The sequence below is a fragment of the Phoenix dactylifera genome, chromosome 6 (genome assembly GCF_051530095.1).
Source record: "Phoenix dactylifera cultivar Ajwa chromosome 6, Ajwa_hap1_PhDact_Kaust_v1.1, whole genome shotgun sequence".
NCBI lineage: Eukaryota > Viridiplantae > Streptophyta > Magnoliopsida > Arecales > Arecaceae > Phoenix > Phoenix dactylifera.
This window is the reverse complement of record NC_143195.1, coordinates 21,577,162-21,592,454: the sequence shown is the minus strand read 5'-3', so window position 1 is coordinate 21,592,454 and position 15,293 is coordinate 21,577,162. Positions and strand designations below refer to the sequence as shown.

General features: G+C 41.8%; 1 protein-coding gene across 4 annotated transcripts; it reads left to right on the top strand.

The window, feature by feature from the left end:
* The first annotated feature begins 3,958 nt into the window (after nucleotides 1-3,958).
* LOC120107704 (F-box/LRR-repeat protein At3g48880-like) lies at nucleotides 3,959-14,364 on the top strand. 4 transcript variants are annotated; one of them, XM_088723356.2, is made up of 5 exons: nucleotides 3,982-4,087; nucleotides 4,175-4,213; nucleotides 4,556-4,641; nucleotides 12,438-12,811; nucleotides 13,582-14,364. In XM_088723356.2, exons 4-5 carry the CDS (start codon nucleotides 12,456-12,458, stop codon nucleotides 14,186-14,188), a joined length of 963 nt encoding a protein of 320 aa, XP_088579482.1. In that variant the 5' UTR covers nucleotides 3,982-4,087; nucleotides 4,175-4,213; nucleotides 4,556-4,641; nucleotides 12,438-12,455; the 3' UTR covers nucleotides 14,189-14,364. The 4 variants fall into 4 exon arrangements, with proteins under 4 accessions (XP_038977037.1, XP_088579482.1, XP_038977039.1 ...); XM_039121111.3 differs by lacking the exon at nucleotides 4,556-4,641; XM_088723357.2 differs by lacking the exons at nucleotides 3,982-4,087; nucleotides 4,175-4,213 and adding an exon at nucleotides 4,302-4,401.
* The last annotated feature ends 929 nt before the right edge of the window (nucleotides 14,365-15,293 follow it).

Below are 15,293 nucleotides of genomic sequence, written 5' to 3'. Positions count from 1 at the left end.
TTCAAAAGTTGAGGAGCCGACCCCGATTACAATGAAAAGAAAAAAAATACATCCAAGTCTTAGGGGGCGGCGATCGCGTCAGCATCCCCCTCGGGGTCATCTATCGCGATGACCGGAGGGTCTTCAGCGGGCCCGGGCATGGGATCTGCAGCAGGGGCCTCGGCGGGTACCCTCCGAAGTGCCTTCCAACTCGGCCTCCGCCGTTGCGGGCTCGACGGCGTCACATTCATACAATCCCGCCTCGGATGTCAGAATGGCAGGAATGTCGTCCGAATCAGGCCCGTAACCCAGGTTCATCCTTGGACGAATTGTGGAAAGGTTGAACTGGGGGCAGATCCGAGCCATCTGCTTCCGGAAGTTATCAAAACCCCGGAGAAACCCGTCCACCGTCTCCTCCTCTAACATGTCGCGGAACTCCTCCGACTCCTTGAAGAGCTCCACGGCATGCTCGGCTCGCTCGAGCGCCCTCCTCTCCCGGGCCTCAAGCTGCTCGATTTTGAGGCGGAAGACCCCGCCCTCATATCTGAGGCCCGCGACCTCGGACTGGGCCTCCCCCAGTCGCGCCTCCGAGGCGCGCAAGGCCGACTTGGCCAGCGAATGGGCGGCCCTTTCCTCCTCAAGCACCTCTACCATCGCTAGGCGCCCGGCCTCAGTGGCCTCCCTCTGAGCCTCGGCCTCGGCCAGCGCCACCCCCAATTCGGCGATTTTCTTCTTAGCCAGCTCCAATTGCTGGCTGACTTGCCGGGTCTCTTCTTGACACCCTTGGGCAATGAACACCAGGGTGTCTAATTCGTGGATATGCTGCAAGAAGGAAAGGGCAAAGCAATTACGAGCTGAAAAACATAACATATTTACCAATAGTCTATGGAACATCGGAAAGTGGCTTACCCGAGCGGTATTGCGATAAGTACCGTCGACGATCTCTTCCAGCGGCAAGTTCCGGAACTCGGCCCGGTCCGCTGGAAGCATTGCGCGCCGAAATACGGCGCGCGCTACTTCGGCGTCGTGGATGGCAGAGCTCCCCTCGAGGATTGGGGAGTCCGGCTCAGCTGACTCCTCCCGGAAAACCCTGGAAGAGCTCGGCTCACCCAAGCTCGAGATTTCGGGGCCGCTCGCTTCGGGGCCCCGGGTCGGCTCAGGCCCCGGGCGCCGCAATCGGATTACGGCCGGCCCCTCCCGCTGGGCGATGGGGGCAGGACAAGAAGGGGCCGCTGGGCCCGCGTCACTGGCGGCCCGCGTCCGCCCCAGGTCAACTGCGGAGGCCCCCGCCTCTGGGCCTCTCGTCCCGGCCGATGTGGAAGCACCAGCCGACCTCGCCTTCTTCCGAGGCTGGGGAACAGCCCCCCCGGCCTCGGCCTCCCGCCTCTTCAGGCGGGAGAAGAGCGATACGTTGCTGGTCGGCATATGAGGAATATCTGAAATCAAAAATTCTCCTAAGTGTCAGACCAATGTTAGTAAAAAGAAAGAACAGACAAAAAAAAGAAGATAATGCAACTACTCTTACCCTCGGGGCTTGCCGAACTCAGGCCTACGCTCGCCAGGGCGTCCTCCCGTAGGAGCTCGGTCAGGTCGTACCCCTTTCCGAGGGTCCGTAAGGAGTCCAGGACCCTCAGCTCCCTCTCCGAGGGCTCGGAGAGCCTGTTGAGAGCCTTCAACCGAGGGTGCCCCCACCTCGGGTTGAACCCCCACGGCGCCTCGGACGCAAGAAAAAAAAATTTCCCCTTCCACTCATGAATAGAGGAAGGGGCACCATGAAAGAGTGACATACCGCCCCGAAAGGCGAAGTACAGCCACTCTGCGTCCGCCGGGTTTTTCTTTAATAGAAAACACCGACGGAAGACGCTCACGGAGATCGGGATCCCATGCCCGAGACACAAGGACAGGAACCCGATTATGGTCCTCCACGAGTTCGGAGCCAACTGTTCCGGGACGAGCTGGTACTCGACCAGCAAGTTGTTCACGAACTCGTGAACAGGGAACCGCAGGCCGGCCCAGAGCGTCTCGCGGTGAACCGCGATCCGACCTGGGGGCGGCCGCGTCGCCCTGTCCTCCGGTCCCGCAGTTTCAAGACGAAACCCGGGCTGGAAGAAGAACCGGGAGCGGATTAACTCCAACTCCTCTCCCGACAAACTCGACCCTACCTCCTCAGGACCGAGACCCATTTTACAGAAGAATGAAACGAGACTGAAAATAGAGGAGGGAAGAGGAAGAGGAACCCTAGCAGTTACAGGGTAGGAACCTACGGGACATCGCCGGAAATCGCTCCGGGCACCGTCGGCAAAATTTGGTTGAAAGGTGGAACGAGGAAGAAGACGGCAGAAATACAAGGCAACCAAATAGAACTCTTAGGGCAGACTTGTGGGGTTTATATAGACCCCCCTGACGGCCCAGATCGACAGAATCGGTTTCCATCCCCCGACCGGATTGCGCCGCGTGTCGACCTCAGAAGTCGAGGCACCACATTTACTCCGGATTAATAAATCGGGTACAAAATCGAAATGCTGTCCCATCGGATCTCGCGGCCTCATCATGGGTCCGCAGAATCGGATCACCTTGAAAGACGAGCGGACGTCACCCCCGCTCCCCTCATTTAATAAGTCTCCGGGACACGAGGAGCACCGATGTAGCCTCCACCTCATCAGATCAGTGATCTGCTAATACGAGATCGGAAACGTCCGACCTCAGATCACGCCGCGTGTCCATTTTGAAGCACGAAACGGCATACTCATTGATATGGGGGGGAGCCTCGACCACGAGAACGAGGCGCCGCCGCATCGGGCCCGGGGACCCTCATCATGAGTTCGCCGCACGAAGCAATCTCGGAGACCCAAAAGGCGCCATCCCCGTTGCAGCTGCTTCGGAAAACGTAAGGACACAGGCCCCGTTATAAGCTCGCCGAATAAAGCGACCTCGGAGCGCCAAAGGGCGCAGGTTCCGTCATAAAGGCTCCGAGAAGCCTAAGGGTGCGGACGTGATTCCTCCAACTTTGATAATAATCTCTACTTCCCACGTCCGAGCCTGCAAGCCGCTCGAACTCGGAAGTCGGGGGGTAGTGTTGGGGGAATATGGTTTTTCCCCCAGTGACATAATTACTCCTAAGAAGTCGCACAACCGCCGACCTTGGGCAGCCGAAGTCGGCGTCCGACCTCGGAACGTCCGACCTCGGAACATCCGACCTCAGAACCTCCGACCCGAAAAACTCCCGACACTCGAGGTCTATTCTTGTCAACCACCTACTACGGCCGTACCCCTCAGAGGTCCGGCCGAGGGCCATATCCTGCCACTGCCTCGGCATTTATTACGCATGACCCCTGCAAACCCCCAATTCACTCAACAATTAATGCGGATCTCCGGCTTACTCCATATTTAATGCGGATCTCCAGCTTACTCCACAATTAATGCGCGTGGCTCCTGTTATCTACGGACTCGCAGCTCTCCACGGCAAGTCAGCCCAGCAGAGTCCAATCAACTATGATAAGTCTCTGATCTCGGCCATACCTCCGACATCAATGCAATGATTCGCCCGATCGCGTGCCACCTCGGGTCGTACGACGACCTCACCTCCGACATCAATGTAAGATTCGCCTGATCGTGCGCCGATCTGAGCAACATGCCGAGCCGTACAATGGCCTTGCCCCATCACATCACAGGTAAACCGACCCCCCCTATAAAAGGGAGCCCTTGCTTCTCAGAGAGGGGTTGGAGACTGGGCACTCTACAAACACTATTCTTCTTCTTCCCATATAATTTGCCCCCCTTCTGACTTGAGCGTCGGAGGGCCGGCGCCGGAAGACCCGGCCACCGGCTTTTCTGCAGGCACCCGGACGGAGGACGCCGCCCGCCGACAGACCGCCGCTCCCTTGTGAAGACTCGCCGCTCCCTCTCCTCGACCGAAGATTGCCCCCGGGTCCAATTTCCAGCAACAATAAGGTTTTTGAGATTTTATTCCCATTTTGGTGTCTAAAGATCTCTTATATTTGGTGAATTTCGGTTTTAGTGGTTTTATCAATGTTAACTTATGTCCTTGGTGATGCTCTAGAATGGGTTGATGGTTGGAGAAGAGGTCGAGAGGAGGGGAGAAGGAAAGGTGACTTGTTGGGGAAAAAAGTTATGTTTTTGTTTTTCTAATTATTTTCTTTGGTGCGTTGAGGGATTTTTCCTTTTGAGATTTCAGGCAGTTTGAATTCTTGAAAGTGGAAAGGGCGTAGAGAAAGTATGTAATTTCCTCCAAAGTCTCTCTTTTTTTTTGCAGAACTTGGAGATTTTTTTTTTCCAATTTCTTCTCTTGTTCTCTTGGTTAAAGTAATCAAGAGAGTTTTAATGTCAAAATTATCTCGAAATAATCTGAGGCAAAGTTTCTTTGCGAATAATCTGGGAGATTTGTTACCCTTTTATTGATGTGTGAGTAATCATGTTTGAATACGGGCATCATCTGATCTTTCTGTTTCTGATATTCGGGATTTAAATTTTTAGTTATGTGTGCTGTTAATGGTTGCGATTGTTTTATTCTTTTATTTGCTTTGTTTGATGTAAGATGTTTGAGAATTTTCAACAGGAAGACATGATTCAAGTAGATAGACAAGGTTTTGATATTTATATTGCAACAATAGCTGAAGTCTCAGGGAAAATTTTGAAGATCAGGTACTATTTCTGTCAAATTATGATTAATATGTATGAACATTCCAGATGAAGGGAATTGTTATGAGAATGAAGTTATGTTGCCATTTTTAGAGCCCCCCAATAATTATAAAGCAGCACAAAAAGGAGACTTGTGGCAGGGAAAAATGGAAAATTTGCTGCATAATATGTTCTCCACGTCCCATAGATCGGACCTCATTCAAATTCTTAACTCTTCAGAGATGATATGGGGTGGCATATTAACACTCTTATTAATAATCCTCATAGATATTTCAGAATCGTGAGATGTATGGGGCTGTAATTACGATGAATAACTCAAGATAGTTAGGGCTTAAAGCTATTTACATCAATGAATTTAGCTGCAAATTTGAGTATACTGATTGCCGAACATATGCAGCCATATCTCCTTCCATGATCCATAGCGTAATTTAAGTACTGATTTTAATTTTTCAGAGGTTGCATGACATGTATGTCCTTATCTCCATGCATGATTGCTAGCATAGTCTTAATCAAATGTCATGTTAACAAGTCATAAATATTGTCATTAGGATTTTTCACTCCATGATCGATGAATTATGACATATTAAGCCATTTATATAAAGGTAATTAAGATGATAGATTGATAAGTGATGCTAAAAATTTATAGAGATGACTTTTATTAGACATGTAGTAGTTGACAAATAATTTCCATCATACTTTTGAAGCGTGAACAAAGAATGGATTATTTATTTTGAACAAAGCAATGTCTGTAGTAGCATCTGAATCTTTAAAAAAATTATGGAGCAAAACATTAACAAAATATATGTTGACTATCCACCACAAGACCCGATTACTAGACCCTTTTAACAGAAGTAAGGATATTTCTAGTTTTAGTAAGCTTAATTGCCACTGTGCTTGTGGTTTTACTAACACAAGTAATCTTTTTTGGAAGGATGAGAAATTGAACCTAATAGAGATGAACAAGACAAATTAACAGAATTAATTTTGTTATTTGAGAGATAATATCCATGTGCTTGTAATTAAATTTTGTGATATGATTGATGAGCAAAAAAGTATGGCTACTTTATAGGACTTTACTATCTCTGTTTGACTTCATTATGGTTACCTAATAAATCTTTAAGAAGAGATTACGGCTAATGGCATCCTTTAAACAGGCTAATTCCCCAACATAGAAGATAGACATATCCCAATATATCTATTCAAGTGTTGTTGATAGACATTATTCAAGTAGATAGACAAGGTTTTGATATTTATATTTCAAGAGTAGGTGAAATCACATGGGAAATTTTGAAGATCTGGTACTATTGTCAAATTATGATTAGTATGAAAGAGCATTCCGGATGAAGGGAATTGTTATGAAAATAAAGATATGTTTCCTTGTTATAACCCTCCAAATCCCAATATTTATAAAGCAGCACACAAGCCATACTTGTGGCAGGGCAAAATGGAATTTGCCGCAGAATATGTTCTCCACATCCCATAGATCAGATCTCATTCCTATTCTTAACTATTCAGAGCTGATATGGGGTGGCATATTAGCACTCTTATTGATCATCATCATAGATATTTTAGAATTGTGAGATGTATTGGACTGTAGTTATGATGAATAACTCAAGATATTTAGGACATAAAGCTTGGCTATTTACGTCTAAGAATTTAGCTGCAAACTTGAGTATACTGATTATAATCCTTTATGTGGTGCTGAGCATATGCAGCCCCATTTCCTTTCATGATTAATAACATAATTTAAGTATACTGATTTTAATTCATCAGGAGTTGCATGACGCATACGGTCTTAAGCCCTTGCATGATTGCTAGCATAGTCTTAAGCAAGTGTCATGTTAACAAGTCATAAATATTGTCACCAGGCTTTTGCACTCCCTGATCAGTGCAGAATAAAATATTTAGCTATTTATATAAGGGTAATTACGATGATGGATTGATAAGCGATGGTAAAAATTTATAGAGATGACTTTTATTCGACATGTAATAATTGACAAAATAATTTCCATCGTACTTTTGAAGCTTGAAGAAGGAATTGATTATTTATTTTGAAAAAGACAACATCTGTAGTAGCATCTGAATCTTTAACAAAATTAATGCGAAAAACATTTACACAACTTGATATACTTTGACTATCCACCACCAAAGTCCAATTACTAGACTCCTTTGACAGAAGTAAGGGTTTCCTAGTTTTAGTATGCTTGATTGCCACTGCACTTGTGGTTTTGCTAACACCAGCAATCTTTTTTGGAAGGATTTGAAACTTGAACATAACAGAGATGAACAAGAAAAAATAACATAAATTAATTTTTTTCTTTGAGAGATAATATTTGTGTGCTTGTAATTAAATTTTGTAATATGATTGATGAGCGAAGAAAGTCTAGCTACTTTATAAGACTTTACTGTCTTTGTTTGACTTTATTATGGTTTCCTAGTAAATTTTTAAGAAGAGATTACAACTAATTGCCTCCTTTGAATAGGCCACATCCACAACATAGAAGATAGACATATCCCGATATTATCTATTAAACTATTGTCTCATCGGGCCCACATGCTTCGTCACTTGAAATAGTTGCCAACGAGCTTGATCACCAAACGCTATATCTTCAATTTCTTGCCTTAATTTCTTGGTTAAGTACTTGAGAGATTTTTAATGTCAGTATTATCTCAAAATATTCTGAGGCAAAGTTTCTTTGCAAATAATCTGAAGATTTTTTTACCCCTTTCTTTATGTGTGAGTAATCTTGTTTGAATATGAGCATTATCTAATCTTTCCATATCTGAATTTCGAGCCTTAAAGGTTTGATTATGCATGTTGTCAATGCTTGCAATTTTTTTAGTCTTTTATTTGCTTTCTTTGGTGTGAGATGTTTGAGAATTTTCAACAAGAAGACATAATTCAAGTAGATAGATAAGGTTTTGATCAAGGAAGATGGTAGCATCCTGAACTGCCCAGTTCAGGGTGTATCGGACTTTATTGAGGGTGAAATGGCTCGGTTCCGCTCCTCAGTTTAAGAAATCAGATGATGGAGGGGGAGAGGGAAAAAGAAGAGAGACAAAAGAGAGGAGGGAGGGAGAGGGCGATGGAGGAAGAGGGGGAGAGAGAGGGAGAGGTAGGGGGGAGAGGGGGAGAGAGGGAGAGACATGCTGAGAGAGGTCCCAGTCTCTTGGAGAAAGGAAGAGAGGGCTTGGATGCCCTCCCTGTTTTCGAAATGAAATTAGGATCTTTTTTATTTTTGCTGTTTCTCAACAGAAGTCGGCAAATAGTTTGCCGACTTGCTATAGTGAAGTCAACAAACTATTTGCCAACTTCAGTTCAAAAAATTCAAACAAAATTACAGTTTGCAGCGGAACGGCACGATACGGATCCCTACCTTATCATTCCGGTCGCCAACCGGTATGGGTTCCGGTGCCGGTTCGGTGAACCTTGGTTTGATATTTATATTGCAAGAATAGGTGAAATTATGGGAAAATTTTGAAGACCTCCTACTATTTCTATCAAATTATGATTAGTATGAATGAGCATTCCGGATGAAGGGAATTGTTATGAAAATAAATATATGTTGCCCTTGTTATAACCGCCCAAATCCCAATAGTTATAAAGCATCATGAGAAGCAGACTTGTGGCAGGCCAAATTGGAAAATTTGCTGCAGAATATGTTCTCACATCCCATAGGTCGGATCTCATTCCTTTTTTAGCACTCTTATTAATTATTGTCATAGATATTTTAGAATTTTGGGATGTATGGAGCTGTAGTTATGATGCATAACTCAAGATATTTAGCACTTAAAGCAAGGCTATTTACAACTAAGAATTTAGCTGCAAATTTGAGTATACTGATTATTGTCCTTTATGTGGTGCTGAACATATGCAGCCATATTTCCTTACATGATTCGTAGCATAATTTAAGTATACTGATTTTAATTCTTCAGGAGTTGCATGTCACATACAGCCTAATCCCCTTGCATGATTGCTAGCATAGTCTTAATCAAATGTCTAGTTAACAAGACATAAATATTTTCTTCAGGCTTTTGTTCGCCATGATCAATGAAGAATAAAATATTAAGCTATTTATTTAAGGGTAATTAAGATGATTGATCGATAAGTGATGTTAAAAATTTAAAGAGACACTTTTATTAGCAAGGTTCGTCGGATCGACTGTACTGGCGTACCGGTGAGCACCGGTTCCGGTTCGGTACCGACTTCGAATAAAAAAAAGGCAAAAAAAAAAACAACGCGTCTGCTGACATGCGCGGACGCGTCAAATGCCACAGAGTGGCATTTAATGCCACTCTATGGCATTAAATGGCCCACGTGGGCTGGCAGCCCGCGTGGGCACGCTGCCCCGCTCGGGCGCGATTCCCTGCTGGGGAATCAGCCACGGGCGTGGTTCCTGCGCGGGGAATCGCGCGCGGGCGCGCATTCTCTGCTCGTGCGTCCGCACGCGATTCCAAAAAAAAAAAAAAATGCCGCGCACGGACGCGTTAAATGCCAATGTCACTCTATGGCATTAAGAGGCCCACGCGGGCTCCAGCCGCATGGGCACTCTTCCCCGCACGCGGGCACTCTTCCTCGCGCACCCACGCGTGGAAAAAATGTGGTTGGACCGGTCCCGGTTCGCACCGGTACAAGTACGGAACCAATCGATTCCGATCCAGTTTGGGTCGGAACCGTTTTTATACACTGTACCGTACCGGTGCCTGTTGGCACCGATTCGGTATAGGCTGAACCGACCGGTTCCGGTCGGTTCAGCATACCTTGTTTATTGGACATGTGGTAATTGACAAAACAATTTCCATCATACTTTTGAAGCTTGAACAAAGATTAGATTATTTATTTTGAAAAAGACAATATCCGTAGTAGCATCTGAATTTAAAAACAAATTAGTGACAAAAACATTTGCACAACTTGATATATGTTGACTGTCCACCACAAGAGTCCCAATTACGAGACCCCTTTAACAGAAGTAAGGATTTTCTAGTTTTAGTAAGCTTGATTGCCACTGTACTTGTGGTTTTACTAACACTGGTAATCTTTTTTGGAAGGAAGAGAAAATTGAACATAATAGAGATGAACAAGAAAAAAATAACAGAATTAATTTGTCTTTGAGAGATGATATCCGTGTGCTTATAATTAGATTTTGTAGTATGATTGATGGGCGAAGAAAGTCTGGCTACTTGATAGGACTTTATTGTCTCTGTTTGACTTCATTATGGTTACCTAATAAATCTGTAAGGAGAGATTACCACTAATGGCCTTCTCTGAACAGGCTAAATCACCAACATAGAAGATAGACATAACCCAATATATCTATTCGTCTGTTGTTGCATGGGCCCACATGCTTCGTCACTTGAAATAGTTGCCAATGAGATTGATCACCAAAACACTATATCTTCCATGTCTTGCCTTAATTTCTTGGTTAAGTACTAGAGAGATTTTTAATGTCAGAATTATCTCGAAATTATCTGAGGCAAAGTTTCTTTGCAAATAATCTGGAGACTTGTTTACCCCTTTTCTTGATGTGTGAGTAATGTTGATTGAATATGGCAATAGCTAATCTTTCCATTTCTGAATTTCGGGCTTTAAAGTTTTGATTATGCACGCTGTTAATGCTTGTGTTTGTTTTTAGTCTTTTATTTGCCTTCTTGGTGTAAGATGTTTGAGAATTTCAAATGGAAGTCATAATTCAAGTAGATAGACAAGGTTTTGATATTTATATTGCAAGAATAGGTAAAGTCACAGAGGAAATTTGAAGATCTGGTGCTATTGCTTTCAAATTATGATTAGTATGAATGAGCATTCCGGATGATGGGAATTGTTATGAAAATAAAGTTATGTTGCCCTTGTTATAACCTCCCAAATCCCGATAGTTATAATGCAGCACGAAAAGCAGACTTGTGGCAGGGCAACATGGAAAATTTGCCGCAAAATATATTCTACACCTCCCATAGATCAGATCTCGTTCATATTCTTAACTATTAGGATGTGATATGGGGTGGTATAATAGCACTCTTGTTAATATTCATCATAGTTATTTTAGAATTGTGAGATGCATGTGTCTGTAGTTCTGATGAATAACTCAAGATATGTAGGACTTAAAGCTAGGCTATTTACAACTAAGAATTTAGCTGCAAATTTGAGTATACTGATTATAATCCTCTATGCGGTGCTGAACATATGCAGCCATATTTCCTTTTCGTAGCATAATTTTAGTACTGATTTTAATTGTTCAAGAGTTGCATGACACATACACCCTTATCCCCTTGCATGATTGCTAGCGTAGTCTTAATCAAATGTCACGTTAATGAGCCATCAGTATTGTCATCAGGCTTTTGCAATCCATGACCAATTAAGTATAAAATATTAAGTTATTTGTACAAGGGTATTTGAGATGATGAATTGATAAGTGATGCTAAAAATTTATAGAGATGACTTTTTATAATCAGGAAAACAAAGTGGAGAGTTCTGATGTAAAACAACAAGGACAAGCTAAACTAAATGCTAGGTTATACTTGCTTTCATGATTCCAAATGCTGGCTGTAGCGATCAGCACATAACATGCTGGGTCCTTATCAGCACCTGGAATTAATTGGTGTGACACTATGAACTCTTTTTTGATATTTTTCATTTGAAAAGGGATTAATTTTTCTTTTTTTTTGTTTGGGCACGGCAGCAGCATGTACTGCACTAGTACCCACAGGCACCGATACTTGAAGCCTTGCTTGTTTTTTATGAATTCTGATGTGGACGATTTGCATCACTGGCATATGCTCATTTTAAATGACCGGGAACTTTATCTGATACCAAATTGGTATTACTTAAAATAAGAAGCTTTCAGGAGGAGGAAAGTCTAGAAGGTATGATGAGCAGTGCCTTAAAAAAAGGGGGGGGGGGATATGATGGGAGGCCCAACAGATATTTCAAAGTATTGAGTTTCCATCTAGACATGATATAATGAGAAAGGAAAGTTTATGTGTAGGTATTGATAGGAAAGAAATAATAGATGGAACATTGACTTCTTTAAAAGTAGATGGTGGAGACCAAAAAAAAATGGTGAACAAGAAGCATTAGAAAGAGAAGAATTAGAAGAGGAAAAAGAAGGTAAAGAAAAAAGAAGACAACGAATAGATAGATGGATAGATATGTGGGGAGAAAAGAGGGTAGAGAGAGAGAGAGAGAGTTTAATCAATGCCACTGTTTCTAACTAGTTCATATCATTATTAAGATCTGGAGCTTTATAGAGACTATATAATGATTTGAAGCGAAATTTACCCAATTAGATTCCTTGTGACACTAATAAATCCTGCTTACCCCAAAAATTTAAATTTCCGAACAAGTAAAGTCTCAACTTCTTATGTTTAGGAGTTTTAAACTAACCATATTTCTTGGATAACTATTCAAATTTTTATCACATTAATACACTAATACATGTATAAATAAAAATAAAATTTTAAGATCTAGGCTTATATATTCAGCATGTAATTTATTTATGCTTAATTTTAACTAGATCTGTTCAGAACTGGTGTTGATTAACATGGATATAGTTTGCTATGACTGCATGATTCATGGCTTCTTTATAGTTGGTGGTTTTTTAAACTGACAGACTTTTGTTGCTACCAATACACTTAATATTTTATTCACTGCGATAGCTATATGCATGTTAAGTACATGTAATCATTGTGCTGAAATATACTTTGGCATGTTGCTGATTTGTGATGCTTTCGGTGAAAATTGGTTGTTTAACTTATAGAATTGATGATCTATGAATTATATTAATGCTTTTCTTTTGCCCTAGATTCTTAGGTTGTCAAGGATGGCAGACACTAAATCTATTGGTAAGAGGTGGGAAGACATGGACATTGATGTCCTAGTGAAGATGTTCAAGGAATTGAACATGATTGAGCTGGCTCCAGTTTCTCAAGTTTGTCGGTCATGGCGCTTGGCTTGTTCAGATCCATTGATATGGAACACTCTTGATCTAGGGCTTTTGAAATCTAATTTTATTCCAACCAGGGCATCACCATACATCTGGGTGAATGAAAGGTCTGACCGGAGGCTGACACAAGTATTGAGGATTGCAATGGCGCTCAGTCGTGGAAATGTGACCTGCATGATATACCACTATAATCTATATATGAACGATGAGCATCTGAGTTACATTGTTGAGAGGTAACAATCCTAATAATTATGTACTGTTACCATAAGAAACATTTTTCTGGTTCATAATCTCTGAGAGAAATCAATATAAGGTCATAAGCTTCTCATAAATATTGTTTTTGGAATTACATTTTAACAAAGTTGTATGTCGCTACTACAACCAGAAAGTTTTCCTTATCAGTAGCTGGCCTTTTTCTCTTTTTACGTCACATGTCAGAACAGTGGTTTGATGCTATTTAATTAGATAATTACATAATATTGTATTAAAACAATTTGTTTTTATTTCTCTGCTTTTTTGGGTGAACTTTTATTTCTCTGTTTCATTAACTTATTCCTAGCAAATTTTTGAAGCGTGCCCTAAAGATTATGTATAACAGTGTAAGTTGCCTGTAATTTTCGAACCTGTGAAGAAGAGCATGACTCCAGGAAACAAAGGAAACACAATAATCGAGAAACAGTATTTACCAGGGACAAGCATCAAGATGCGTGAGTGATTTTATGTTCTCTTAACTGTAACCAATTTATGGTCAAACGGCAAGTGTTCATACCATATATGAGCACATATTATCTGTTCTTTTTATAAAAGAAATTATGACATGGAAATACCCATATCGGTCGCACCAGTTGTAATGGTTATCTAGTGCAAACATTGTTAAATTCCTGTCAGATGCACTACAGTCAACATTGACCAGAAACAAATTTACTTACTTTATTTGTGGTGATTTTATCTTAGATTTGAATGATAATTATATGTTACTAAAATTGATATGTTTTCAAAACAGGTCTCCTCATCTCAAACGACTAGTTATGCCAGCTTGGAACCGCATCACTAAAGCTGGTATCCGTCGGGCTATACAGAGGTGGGAAAAGCTGGAATCGCTGACAATGCCTGCAATCGCTCATCCCCCTTATATCTTGGAAGCAATAAGCAGGAGCTGCAAAAACTTCTCAGAACTCAAGATCATGGGTACTTTTGATGTGTACTTTGCGTCAGCTATTGCTTCCAGTCTTCCAAAGCTGAAAGTGTTAAGCGTGCGATGCTCTATAATTTCAAAGGAAGCCCTGCTGCTTATTTTGAACGTCATGGATAATCTGGAGGTACTCAATATATCTCACTGCCTTCTGGAGGGCCACACAGCTGCAGGACAGAAACAGGTGTTCAGGGAACTAGACCACTCCATTTGTGAAAGAGCTTCCAGGTTACGTGAATTCTTCCACTGTCAGAGCAGCTCATGCACTACATGTCGGAGGATGATCAAGGATGAAGGTTTTATGAGGTGGTACCAGTATGAAACCTGGTTTTGGCGCCAGGATGAGGTGAGCTCTCTTGATTTGGGAGATTATGGAAGGTTGTTTGATGAGGACATGAGCAAAAGGTTGCAAGACTGATTCTCAGTGATAATGCAGAAAATATTTTGAGGATGCCAACCTTCATCAGGGGGGTTTCCAAGTAGTTGTTCCTAATGAGCATACAGTCGTAACAGCTTTAAAACTCTTACATCTAGAGTTGTTTTAGGGCCTTCTTATATATGAGCAGCAGCATGATTTTGATGGTGTTTGGTATACTTGAGAAAGTAGGTATGGGTGGAGTAACTATTGCCACTATTTCTTATGATCCGAATGAATCAGTTTTTGAACAGAGGTAAATCTTTGCCTGCTAGGCAAGAGAATAGCAAGTTACAAATTCTATCTTGGTAGGATATATATTTCTATTATTATTAAACTAATAAATGAAAGTCCAAATTTTAACAAAGATATGAAATGAAGGAGAGGAGATAATTGTATAAAATAAAGGAAAGATATGAAATGAAGTCCAAAAGCATCCTAGAATAGGACTATTCGGATAAGTGCAAAATGTGAAGGAGAGGAGATAAATCTATTCCGATATTTTAGTGTGAGAGTTTTCCCGTGGAGTAGAGAAAATTGACCCTCTCCAATTAGTCTATTTGTCTTCATTCATTTTTTGAACACATCAAAAAGTGAGAGCAATTTCTTTATTATATGATGAAAACAAATTGTTGTGTAAATGAATGTACTCATTTATTTCTTGCACTTATCCCTTTAACCAAAACCAAAAGAAAAAATATCCTGTGAAATAGCCTATCCTTGTTATAGGGGGTATCCCTTCAAAACTTATATCCTCTACTACACACAACCTCTCCTCCACAAAAACATCCTTAGAGTTTGTCTAGGTGACGATATAAATCATAATGCTAAGAGGTTGGAATCTAAACTAATTTTACAAATAGATAATATTTGGATTTCAAAAAAATATTTTTGGCCCCTATTAATTGAATCTTGCATTTTATAACTCAAACCTTACGATTCAAAGCTTCTAAATCATAGAATGATTCTATTGGAACCCATGGCAGGTCCGGGTGCTTCTTCAATTGCTACATAGTTAGCATGTAGTTTGTTGTTATGTTGCGGATGCCTTCATAACTCAGGCTTGGGCTTGAGTGGTGGGCACTTTCAACTCCCAGGCCAAGCACAA

Coding starts and splice junctions, on each gene's coding strand:
- LOC120107704 (XM_039121109.3), top strand. CDS start 12,456: ATGGCAGACACTAAATCTATTGGTAAGAGGTGGGAAGACATGGACATT. Junction 12,812..13,581: donor CTGAGTTACATTGTTGAGAG/GTAACAATCCTA, acceptor TTTTCAAAACAG/GTCTCCTCATCTCAAACGAC.